Source organism: Pteropus medius, unplaced genomic scaffold, assembly GCF_902729225.1.
Source record: "Pteropus medius unplaced genomic scaffold, Ma_sr-lr_union100, whole genome shotgun sequence".
Taxonomy (NCBI): Eukaryota; Metazoa; Chordata; class Mammalia; order Chiroptera; family Pteropodidae; genus Pteropus; species Pteropus medius.
Genome location: NW_024356249.1, coordinates 13,864,620 through 13,878,127, shown reverse-complemented (window position 1 = coordinate 13,878,127; position 13,508 = coordinate 13,864,620). Strand labels below are relative to the sequence as shown.

The following is a 13,508-nucleotide window of genomic DNA, read 5'->3' as shown; positions in this document are numbered from 1 at the left end:
TTGGGTAAAATTTAACTCCTTTAAAAATTCTCTACAGATTGGGATATTTCGTACATTGACCAGGCCAGGAAGCCTCATTTCTCCCTGGCAGTTTGCATTCAATGCTACTCAAATGCCTTGTTCCTAAAATAAAAATTGGTAGTTACAGGGAAAGTCTCTCTAACCCCGTGCTCCAGCCATTTCAACCTAAGACTCTTCATATCAGTTTCTATAATTATCATCTTGAAACAGAACTTGCATTTCTTGCTATATAAAGATAGAAGGGACATGTATTTGGATGTCAGTGTCTTTATACGTTCCTTCCTCAGAACGACAGTAGTATTCAATAGTCCTTAACTGTTTGATCACCTTTCCCTGAAACTCACCCTCACCAGAGGGTACCAGACAAAACCACATGCACACTCTGTGCAAGAATCTGATCCACTTTGTTTCCATTTTGAGAAAACCATCAGGAAAAACCAGCATCCAAAAAGGCAAATGTGGAAGTGATTATTAGCATTATAAACGGATTATTCTTTTAAATATTTGAATTACTCAAAGCATACTTTATTATATGTGTTTAGATGATTAACTGCTTGAGGAATAGACCTCATAATAATGGTGGGTACCATGGTCATTGCATTATTATTATTTTCATTATTATTATTACTCATGATTACAGATGAATAAATTGAGTATCAGAAGATTTAAATAGCAAATCTAAGGTGACAGAGACAGTTAAGTGGTAAGACAAGACTTGTTCATAGGTCTATGTCATCAGTAACAATCTCATTTATTCACCACAGTCTTTTTTTATCCTATTATTTTAAGCATTATTTTAAATAGTGTACGATGTAAGATGTATAAGAACTATTATAATACAGGCATAAATAGATTGGTATAAGAGCAGAAGTGTCCTTGAAATGTGCCAAACCACATTTTAAAATGTTGGGTATAGATTTTCCATAAATTGCATTATGCTCTAAATCTTCATGTGAATTTTTATTATAAGTTAAAAAAAAGTATTGTGTAAAAATCAAAGAGTTTCACAATACTGGTTGTTTTTTGCAAGAATTCTTTATTGAAAAATTCCAAGTTAGAGTAATAATTATAAAATGCTCACAATATTCTCACCTTCAACCTTCACTATTCCAAGACACAGTTAATAGTGGTAGTCATACAAAATATTTTTCGAGGTTTGCTCCAAGGATGATTGAAATTCAACTTCTTTTATCACGAGAAGAGTTAGTTCCCCTGAATAAGGTTTTCCAAATTTTGAAATAAAATTGGTAAATCTATGTGTTTATTCATTAACACCAAGTAGAAAGAATGGATCAGAGATATAAGAAGAAAAACAAAAGCATACAGTGCTCCTCTAGGCCTAGAGAGTAGAGAGTTTCAGGAAATAAGAAAGGGATCAGCGGCAGCAAATCCAATAGAGGGCCTGAAAAATAAGAAATGAAAAATGTCAATCAACCTTAGACACTAGGTCACTGAGACACTTAAGAAGAGTTGTTTTAGTGGAGTGATGGGGACAGAAGCCAGATGGCTTTGTGAGTGCTGACAGTGGGCAGAGTTAAGCCAAGGATTGCCATGTCAAAACAAATTTAAGGCAGATTATTTTTATTAGAAAACCAGTAAGACACTGAACTTTACTGGGTTTTTAAAATAGAAAACAAACAACCGCTCCAATTAAAATGCTGATTTTTCTGCTTGCTTTATATCTGTGGCTCACTTTTTTTTAGACTATTTATATTCTATAACTTGACCTAAAGATTCTTGATCAGATTAGATTTCACTGACTGTCATATCTCCATCTGTGAATCAGATTTGCAGCTATTAAACGTAAATCAAATGAAAGACAGTAAATTCATACAAGATTGTATTTAATGAGATTTGACATGAGTCTAAAAGATAAAGAATGAGAAATGGTGTGTGTTAAAATTGATTAAACGTGGATTTGAATCTGCAGATGCACACATTTACAGATTTGTCTCCTGAACAACTAATTTAAAAATATTCCTCGATCGTATTTAAGTTGTTTTGCTTTGTCCCTTTAGCAGGACCCCTCTCTGCAGCTGAGCTGGCAGATCATTTGTTTTCATGAGAGCTCTTTGAACCAGTCAGGACACAGTTAATCTTATTATACTTCTGTGGGCTTGTGTTTCTTTTGATGAGAGTCTAGAGAAGTCATGGGTAATACTTTACCATGTGCCAGGAACCACTTATGTTTCAGTTGTACGAGGTCAGATCTTAATTTAGCCACCAACTGGGCGCTTAATTTTAGATACGCAGAGGAACACACGGGCTCCAAGGCATTTCCTCTAGTTTAGGAAGGCAAGGCCCTGGATAAGAATGACAAGACGATCATTCCAAAAGGTGAGATTATGAAATATTTGATCTGTCCCTCACCAACCAGCTTATTAAGTATTTAGGATTGGGACTATTTTAAACAGATTGAAGTACGTGTTATGGTAGCATCTCATTACTTTCTTTCCAATTGATCAACTGTAGGTTTGCCTGTCTAGGGCCTTTCTAATTACAGAGTTGTTTTTGTTTGTTTATAGAATGTTAACTCCATTGCATACTTTTTAAACGTAATGAAAAATAATATCGTGAGAAAAACAGATCAAGAATAAATATGTTTATAGGAAGTGTCGATATACACACTGTGGAATCCCAAAAGGGTCTTAGCTTGCCCTGATTTCTGACACAAAAAATTAAATTATTTTTGTCAATAATTAAAATAAATTTGTATCAAGGTCTTTTCATCACTTGTAGCAAAAGATGGATGCTTTATAATCAGATCAAAAAGTTCCTTTAATTTTCTTTAAATCAGATGAAGAAAAGGAACTCAATAGAATTGAAAATTCACTTCTGCAAATTAAGTCATAGAATCATGAAGTTGTCAAGTCTTTAGAGTTTATCTGATACCATTACTTATCTGGTTGTTAAATGAAGAGATAATTTCTAAGGAAATTTCTGCAACTAAAATGAAATGATTTCTATGAAATAGCAGTGATGTAGACAAGTCCTAACACTGCCTTGTGCTGAGAACATTAAGTTATTATCATAAAATATAATTTTAGATTTCTGTTGTTTTTATGGGAATACCTTGCTTTCAAATGAAAATTTACTGAAAATATATTCCACTGAAGTTGTTTGATAGGTTTGCTAGTTGTTTGCTTAAATCCTTTTTGAAAATTTTTCTGAGGCTTATGAATATTAGAATTACCCTCTGTTCATTAATCCCATGAGAGTAGCTGAGTCATTAATTAGAGCATACTGTAGTGGTTAAGCCTATGTGGATCTAGTGTCAAATGACTATATTTATATCCGCATCTCTACCACTCACTACTTGTGCTGGCTTGGGCAAATTACCTAAATACTCTGTGCCTCAGTTTCCTCATCTGTATAATGGGGAGAAAGCATGTTGGAGAAATTAAATAACATAATCTATTTAATGTACTTAGTGTGATGCATGTGACAGGTAAGCCCTCAATAGATGTTACTTATAATAATTATTAAATTCAATAAAACAAATATTTATTGAGGACCTTGCTTTGTGCTTGGCTGTCTGCAAAACCTTAGAAGAAAGGGGATAGATGGATGTTGTTTCTGGGGAAAAGTCTAGAATGCACTATTTAAAGGCAGCAAACTTCCTGAGGGCACAGACCTTATTGTCGTATGTCTAGTGCTATGACTACAACAGAGCAGACACTGAATACCTATTTTTGAATGAGTGAATAGAATGTTCTGAAACCCCTTAGGGAAAAAATAATAATCACTGAGAACTAGTAGATCAACTCTCCCTTGTCTTTTTGACTTAATAGAAAATGGAAATGTACTAAACACTGTGCCTCTGTATTTCAACAAGGTATTTCACAGTATGTCTTGAGGATGGTCTTGTTATCTAAAAGGAGACATTAATACTAGGTGTTGGTGTCTTTGGGTAGATTTGTAGCTGAATAAATATATAGATCAGTATCAACCTGAAGGCCTCAGTCCTGTGCCAATTTCTGTTAAACATTTATCATTATTAATGGAGCAGATGGACGTATAGAAGACATGGAGATAGAACTGCAACTAGAACAATACTTGGAGAGACAGAAAATGCATTAGATCTTAGCAAGCTGAAATAAAGGTCAAATCTAAAAAATAAATAAATAAAATGTAATAAAATTAAAGAGTCCAGCACAAAATTACACAGCAATTCTGCAGAGTTTGGGAAAACAGAGATCTGAATCAAGTGTGTAACATAATAGCCCCCAAATTCATCTGCTTTTGGTATAAATTAACAGGTCAATAGTGTCAAGGAAAAGCAAGGCAGTCATACCTGCTTAATATGGTGTTTGTCTGACTGCAGCTGTTGTGCTACAATCAGAGCCCATGGTCCAGGGCCACGTTCAAAAATAGAAGGATAAAAGGGTGTGTTTATGGGAAAGCAATTGAGATGGTGGAGAGAGGTGAACCCGCATCACAGGAAGAACAGTGGTCCAGCCTTGGGAGGAGAAGGCTCAGTGGAGACCTGACAGCCTTCCTGGGCAGAGAAACCACATTTTCTCAGGGCGACTCTGAGGGATGGAACTAGGATCATAGAACAATAATTTGAGTAGATGGAATTAACTAAAATGTTTCCCGTAATTGTTAAGACTGGCTAAAGAAGAAGGGGAGTGTGGGGATATAGTAAGCTTCTTGTCACTTTGTTGTGCAAGCTGAGGTTGGAAAATTACTTGTTCGGCATATTGGAAATGGAATTTACAGGTGAGGCTACCTAATGGTCTTTAACCCAGAAGTCTGGTAATTCTATAGAAAAGGGAGGAGAAGGAAATAATGAATGTGTCAGAGTGCCTGCTCAAGGGTGAGGAATAGAGCTAAAACTGCCAAACAACCTTTAAAATTCTACTTCCGAATTCCAGAGGAGTTCAATCACAGACCAATAACAGGTAATGTTTATTGACCACCTGCAATACGTCAGACACGGCTAATGAGGCAGCTAATCTAGGAGGGCAGGATTTGAATGAGGTTTCAACTACGCAATTGTCTCCAGCAGAAAGAAATCAGTGGCCTGTATATGATTTCAAAATAAGATATGAAGAAATGCAATGACTCATATATTGTTTGAGTGATTTTCAAATGGAAAAAGATTTAACTTGAGCACCAGACAGGGACTTCAGCCGTGTCAAACAAAATACACCATGTAAAAATATTTTTTAAATATTTTAAATGAGAAAATATGTGTATATGTATATGTATGTATGTATATATGCAAATACATATATATACACATACATTGCTTTTTATTATGGCCTGGAGATGTTTAATTTTTATTGCTATTATAGCTAATGAATGTTGTCAAAACACTTTTACTCACCCTATAACTCAGTTGTATAAACTAAATGTAGCTATTTTATTACCTGTAACTTGTGTCACCTTCCTCAGGGCCTGCCATTCACTAATTAGTGGAAAATAAACTTTTGATCTCTTGCAGACAGACACAATAACTTAGATAATGAAGTCATGGCTTGGATGACTCAGGCAAATAGAGGCGTCTTTCAGATTTCTGTATGTCCCCAAGCCAAGAAACTCTCTCCACCAGGTTTCACCTGCTTGACTATAAATTTGGGCAATTTTGTCTCTTCTCAGTGTCACCAAGGTCCCTGACTTGCCAGGAAGTGACCTATCTCACCACCTGTAAGGCTCAGCCTGGGGGTCAGATGCTAGGCTCATTTTCGGGAAGGCTTTTTGAGCTTTGGCTCTATAAAATCAATCTTAGTTCCTTCAAAGTGGTTGGTCATATTCGATTAAATGAATATTATTCTCATACATTATACTTTATTCATGGCATTAAATATCCTTCAAGGATATGAATTTTAACTGTATAGATTCCCATTGCTTGGGTATACAATAAAGTCTTATGCAAATTTCCTCTTGCTGGACATTTTATATTGTTTCTTATGTTTTGGCAGTTTAAACGTGGCTGAGATGAACATTTTCATGTAAAAGTATTTTTCTACACATCTGATTATTTTTATAAAATAGATTCCTAGAGTTAGAATTACAGGCAAAGGGTAGAGCTTTTTGAAAATCATATTATCATACTAGCTTGTGATAAGGGCACATCTATTAATACATTACCTTTTTATGGACCATGCTTGCTCTATTCTTTTCTATTCTATGTTTATATTCCCGTAGAAATCCACATACTTGTGAACCTAAAGCTCCTTCCAATTCTGTGTGTGTCGTTTTCAAAAGCTATCATTGCATCTTCCTACATCTCTATCATAATTGAATTTAACTTGGAAATCAATAACAGAAGGTAAAAATGTCTAATTTTATAATGTGAAACTAGAGACAAGCAAAACTAGTACAGTTTTTGTCTCTAGCGTATTTACCTAGAAATGAAACCTCAGTTAGTACAATCCCAAAATTGGAAGTGAACTTGGAAAAAAACATATGTATGACGTAGAGAGAAAACACAAGTTTATTTTATTATTTTGCTCATTTTATGAGTAGTGTATATTTGATTATCCAATTATTCATTCATTCAGGGAATACTTATCACATGCCAGATATCATACTTAGTGTCTAGAGATCAATATGTCCATTTTTCCTTTTTATATCAGTTCTAAAGTGTTGAGTTGTATCTCTTTGAGGCAACATAAAAGTTGCATTAATTTTCTGCGCTAAGATCGTGTGTGTGTGTGTGTGTGTGTGTGTGTGTGTGTGTGTGTGTGTGTGTGTGTGTGTGTCTATCAGCAGAACAAGTTGTGCTGTTAAGGAAGATGCTGGTCTAGTTCTTCCTGTCATCCATAGGATTTCTCTCTAATTTAAAGGCAAATTCCACAAAGAGGGAATTGCTGTAATTTATATCTTATAAATAAAAGTTACATTTGCCTGTGGGGTGGAACCTAATTCTGACAGAGACTTACCTCCCTCCAAAAGCTCTTGGGAACACGTTGACTCTGTTACTGAAATCAGCCTAAAAAGCCATTTATCTGATTTGCCACTTTGTGCTAGAGGATACTGAAAAAAAAAAAAAGTGTGTGGCCACCAAATAAAAACCAAAGTTATAACAAAATTTTATTTATATGGATATCAGTATATCTTTAAAATTACATATACGAATGATCAAAATGCATAAAAATGAGGATGAGTATTGTTTTAATATAATAACTATTTTCTTAACAAAATCAAAAAATGAAAATGTTCTTTAACCATTGCCGTTCCTCTGATAGGTCAGGCACTGATGATTCTCTCAGGGACCTCAAGCAGATGAGCGCATCACTTAAGGACCATAGCAGTTTCAAGGTAAAAGAAAGTTTCCTTTGGGTATCAGGGTTCCCCCACCTTCCATACAGCAGAACCTGCACGTTCTTCAGAACCTCAGGGTTTGCATTTGGGCTAGCCTCATATAAAACTGTAAATCGAACCAAATTTTACTGTTTTGCTCTGTTCTTATCCCCTCTCATCTCCTCCCACCAGACTCAGTCTTAGACCCTCTGCCATCTTTCCTACCCCATGCCACCCTCAGTACCTCCTCCAAGAGATTCTGGTTCTACACTGGGGACCAATATGGGACTATTGGCATTTTAAAAGGGACACTGGAAGATGGAATAATAAGCCCTAAAGAACAGATTCTCTCAGTAATGTAACAGAATTACACTGAAGTGACAGGTGCTGGGGACGGTGTGATATGGACACAAAGCCCTTCCTTGCACCATGGAAGCACCTCTGGGAACTCTTAGGGCCAGCCTCGTTTAAGACCCACAGAGATGGTTTCAATTTTGTTTTGCCAAGACAGAGTGTGAGGGTGAATGAGATGAACAGACTTGGATGTTGGATGTTGTTGGAAGTAAGCCAAACCAACAGTTCATGGGGAACAAAGTCATATTCGCCCTGGTTCAGGGAAAAGGAGGACCTTAGTTGGTCCTGTGCTTTGGGGGCGCCCATGTTTCAAGAGATGCTCTGAGGAGCCTCACAGACTTATCAGCAGTACAGTGTTTAGCATGGATCACTGATCGAAGGTAATTTTAGAGAGCCCGATACAGAGAGGTACCATGTAGCCGGGTTCACTCCTGCATCATATCTTGCAACATTGCCTCAGCCTCCTCAGTCAGGCACCAACTGGTATGTTAATCCTAAATTGTAACAGTAATGTTTAGACTCCAAAACAAAAAGTACAGAATGAAGGCAAGTCTAGGACACGTGAGACAGTCCTAAGCAACACAAAGCCTTATTGTACAAAGCCGAAGATAAAGATTTATGCGTTCCTGGAAGCTATTTTTTATTTTTGGAAGTTATTGTCATTGAGAGCTGGCTGTTAGATCAGAGTTAGATCAGTGTGTTTTCTATTAAGGGCAACAGACCGTGGGTTGTTTTCCTGCAGCTTCGGAAAAACCTTCAAAAACGAAGTCACCCATGTTTTTTCTAGACTCTACTTATTAGCTCTGTGACATTGGATGGGTTTTTTAACCTCTGGAAACCTAAGTTTCCACTTACGCACAATAATGCAAGGCAGTGTATGCAAAGTGCTTTGCACAGTGCCAGAAACAAAGCGATTGTTCAATAATTTATGGCTATTGTTATTAACAAAGATCATCTAAAGCTTACCTGATCACCAAACTTTCCTTTTCCCATTACCTAAATCTAAGGTTTTATTCAGCCCATCTGTAAACTAAACTAAAAATTATTGATATCTGAATAATACATTTAGCATTTGAAAATCCTTAATGTAAACGGTTCTTTACCTGTGGTACATGTGGGGGCCTCAGAGGATCCAGGAATTCTCTAAAATTTTATGCAAAATTTTGAGTGAGCCTGCATCCCTTTGGAGAGACCATTGCTTTCATCAAATATGTTCCTGGCCCAACGCGAGGTTAACCAGTGGTTTAAATGAAAGGGCTTACTGTCCAATATGATTGTCGCAATTATTTTGTAAATCAGCTACCTATGGAGAATAAATAAATCTTACTAGTGGACTTCTTCAGAACAAAATTGGCAAACTATTATTTAGAAAAGGTCACTTAATCTTTCTAGGCTAAGAACTGGGGCACCTGTGAATGGGTCCTAAAGGATGTCAAAATATCATTTGGACTTCCTCAGATACCTGGTTGGTACTTAACTTAAAAATAATTTCAGATTAAGGCTGGCAATAGACTGTTGCCAGCCTTCAATTGGGATTGAGTCCTGGTCATTTTAACCTTGAGATACAGATAAATAATTCTCTTCTAGCTCTTTTCATTGTATCTTGATGTCTCTAGATCTATTCCAATGATACTCTTTTGATTGTCTGTCCAAGGAGCACCTGTACACAGAACTTCACTTCATCCCAAGCTTTCAGCAAAAAGCTGGCGACAGCTTGTATCAAGTAGATATTGTTCAATGTAGTAAGAGTTTTCTCACGATTTCTATCTGGCTGTCATTAGAGATACAAAACAGTTAAGAGTCTTAGATGACTTCCTTCTGGATGACAGTTAAAAGGATATTTAAAAAAATAAATTTCTAACAGACCAACTCAGTTCTCCAAGGAGTCTGTGGTATCTCATATATTGGAAGCCTACATTTCAAACAGGGTTATAGTTAAACTGATGATTTAAATAGGTGAAAGGCTCTGTATCTCGTTACTAATCCCAGAGCCATGCAATCCCCTATCATCACAGTGATATCAGTGGCAAGGCAACAGGCAATGCCACAATTTTAACTTCATCATCTAATTGTACTGTCTGAAGGACTCAGTGCTTTTCCATTACTAATGAGTCAACAGATTGTTTCCAGTGACCACTGAGGACAACCATTTGCTATTGTTGATGAATAGTGGAAGGAGAGAAAGAAGACATAAATGAAAAGAAAGCATTTTTTCCACTCAGAGTGTTCCTAGGCCTAGAGTATCTCTACTAATAGAGCGAGAATACAAAGTGAAAATATGTGTAAAACTTGCAGAGCACACGAAATGAGCGTAAATCCAGATGTGGGGAAAATATTATATAAGAGGAGATAATCATAGATAAAGAAAGGCCAGAGAGGAATTGGAGGATTTCAGCAAGGGCTTCTATAGAAAGGACAACTTGAGCCAGGTTTGAGGCAGAGTGGGCCATGGGTGTGAAACTGCTGGAAGGGCCTGGAGGATGAGGAGGAAGAAGATATAAAAGCACAAAAGTGAGGAAAAGGAAGCCAAACACAGAGTGGGCAATCAAATTTGTTTAGTAATAATCAGTTCTAAGAATAAAGCAGAGCCTAGATTAAATTAGTGTTCATTTATAGACTCAGTCGTTGATTAATTCCTTCGAAATACATTTAAAGACCGTGAACCATGAGATCTAGGCGCTGGTGATACAGACAAATTCTCTGTTCTTATTGGATTACGTTCTGCTGGGAGGAGAGAAACAATGGACCAGTAAACAATAAAAGAGTAAAATAAAACACCACTTAAATCTGTCTGTTGACTAGAATCCCTAGGGCACATGTTGGCCTTTTGGGTAGAGTGAGGTATCATGGTGCGAGGAAACATGCTTGGTGGAGTGCTGCTACTATCTCATGGGCAGTCTCCAAACACTGTCACTCTTCTCTCTTTTCTGTTTCAAGGTGATAGTAAGGCCACTGGTGCAGAACAATAAAATCAAAATGATGCCATTGAGTTTGTGTCCAGTCTGCGCACAGGTCAGGGACCTTGGCTATAAGCATGTATAGAACCGTCCTTAAAGTTTGAACTTATCTAACCTTGAACAACGAGAAGAGGTAAAGCAAGTGTCAACTGTGTTTTGGAAATTGCCCACAAGATACTGGTTTGGGTTTTTTTTTCCCCTTGAAAAGATACATCACACAATGTAAAATTTCAGGTAAATAATACATTTTGGCTTGAAAAGTACCACTAATCAAAAACAATTTCATATTGGTCAGTCAGCCTAGCTGTAGAACTATTTGCATTTCTACCCTTACTAAATTTTCTAAGATAGAACAATTGATGCAATAGTAAGGAGAGACACTCACTCTTCTAATTTGATATTTGAAAGCACTAAGACAACAAGAAATAATTTATATTTTGTGTATTATCTTCAGAGGAGATGGGCAGGTCTAGAGCCATGGCTTATAATGGATATAATTGTGCCAGAGGGAGAAATGGAGAACCTGTAGGAGGCCTGGTCTCTGGTCTGGGGATAAAGTTAAGATGGTCCTTATCCTAACTCTTCAAATTTCCCGAGGGCAAGGCTAGGCGTGACTTTCTCCTCTTCTCTCTAGTTTAATTTAACGAATATATTCATTGAAGTTTCCCTGTGCCAAACACCTTTTAGAATAGAAAGGGATGCAGAGTAGAGATAGATGAGGTAGAGCCCTTTACCTCAAAAAGCCTAGAGCCTGTTAGAAGTTAAACACAAACACAGAAACAAGTGCATTTCGAGGCAGCCAACTCAAACTATTGCTGGTGTGAGAAAAGGAATTAATCAACAAATAAGCAAACACAGCAGACACAGAATAAAGAGTAAAGAATGTGAAAGGCTCACCGTTCTCTATTCCTGCCACTGTCTCACTTCCTCCAGGTTAGAGTTTTAAACTTCTAACGTGCTGTGTAAACAATGTCTTGAGGAAACACGAACCAAAATTATTTTAAGTCAGAAGTATGGAAAAAGTGAATTGTTATGAACCCAACTGTAGCCACTGCTGAAAAGAAAATCAAAATTAGAAAATACTGACACCCAAAGGGCAGGTAGTTAAAGATTTCAAAAGTTAAAATGGGCTTCATATATAATATGAATTAAAATGTTAACCGCATCTGTCTTTGTTAAATGAAGAAAGGTGAATGCATTTTAGTTTTTCATTTTGCATCTTTCATGTTAACTGTATTGTGTTCTGTGCCATTTGTTGATGATAAGAAATTGCTTCTTTCAAAATTTTATTCAGTCATGGATTCTAATGATGACCCCGAAGAAGATCATCTTACAAGTTACGACATTCAGCTCAGTATTCAAGAATCCATTGAAGCCAGCAAGACTGTATCTTATCCTGAAAGGTAATGATCAAATTGACTATCCTCAACAAAATTTCTTTATGGTATTCATTTTGGCATAAGATGAAATGAATGACATTTCCCGACTCCTCCTCTAGGAAAATGCTCACCCTTCTTTTCTGGCAGAGAATTGGACAGCTTTACAAGGGCCACTGCATGTAGGGTTAGCAGTCTGATCTTCCACACATCCCCTTCTCAGGAGCAAGATAGAAATAGCCTAGAGGGGAAATCCCTAGTTGAATTCAATTGCACAGGATTGCCTATTTTCTAAATTAATATAGAATCAAAAGGATAATAAACTTTAACAAATTTGTATGTACAGTTTACACAACTGATATATAAATAAGTACATAGAGGTCTGTTCTGTGTTTTCTAGACCCTATTCTGCTACTGACTCAGGCAACTTTTACAAGTAATATATTCCATTTTTGAATCTTTAAATATGAAGAATAATACTAACCCACCTAGTCCATAAGTTCAATGAATGGGAAAGGAGTTGAGTGCTTTTATTATGTATGACAAAATAATATATAAACCAGAGCCTATTTCACAATCTACTATTCAAATGACAGAAGTTAACAAATTATGCATAAAATTGATGTTTTATGTTAGCAGTGTTTACAGAGTCTAAAATTGCAAAAGTAAATTTCTCAAGCAACATACATTATTCTTCTGACAAAAATAAATTTTAGTTTACCTTTATGTTCTATTGTAATATTTACAATCCTGTATTCTGAAATTTAGTACTAAATCTTTTTAACACTAAATATTTTGAATAGATTTAATGCTAAAAAATGATTGCTTTTGAGCTTTAAAATATGGACATGTTGCATTTAAATTTCTGGTCTCTTTAATTTTTCCCTTATCTTAGACAGATTTTAGAAGTTTAGAGTTCCCAGGAAGACATTTACAACCCTGGAACGCCAGCAAATGTTTCTGCTTGGTAGAGTCAAGTCCATTTGTTATGAAATACTTTGTTTCCTTTAAATAAACACAAACGTCAAAGAATTGCCTTGAGAGGTGACATCATGACTTACTGGGCTGGTGACTAGAAGTTTGTTCAGTAAATGCTCAGCCTTGTGGATGATTTGATTAAGACTAACACACAGTGTGGTTCATAAGCTCTCGAATAAGCTGTCATTAATTGGTAGTTATTGAGTTCAAAGTGAGAAACATTACTGAACATAGAATTTTTGAAGTAGGAAGAAGCCTTAGTGATCTTCTTTGTCAATCCCATCATATTACAGATGAGGAGTGATGACTCAGACAGGCTAACTGGCCTCCCCGAGATCATGAAATCACAAAACCTGAACCCAGCTTCCTGACTCTGACTCCAGTTTTTTACTCCTTTTTCCTTGCTTAGCACTCATTTCAGAGAAAGCATTATAATCCTGTATTTTGCCATTTTCACTAATGTTCCTAGGCTTACTGTATCATAAATATACTCTGTATCTGACATTTTTACAAGGGATAAAATCAGTTGTGTACATTTCCTCTAGATCTTGATTAAGATTATATACAAAAG

General features: G+C 36.3%; 1 protein-coding gene across 1 annotated transcript in view; it reads left to right on the top strand.

The window, feature by feature from the left end:
* The window catches only part of ASB15 (ankyrin repeat and SOCS box containing 15), a 49,563-nt gene that overhangs the window by 18,388 nt on the left and 17,667 nt on the right, over window positions 1–13,508 (top strand). Inside the window, exons 3-4 of the mRNA XM_039861064.1 lie at window positions 7,218–7,290; window positions 11,878–11,986. Of these exons, the coding sequence (XP_039716998.1) occupies window positions 11,880–11,986 (107 nt within the window). The 5' untranslated portion in view covers window positions 7,218–7,290; window positions 11,878–11,879. The remainder of the gene's footprint in view (window positions 1–7,217; window positions 7,291–11,877; window positions 11,987–13,508) is intronic.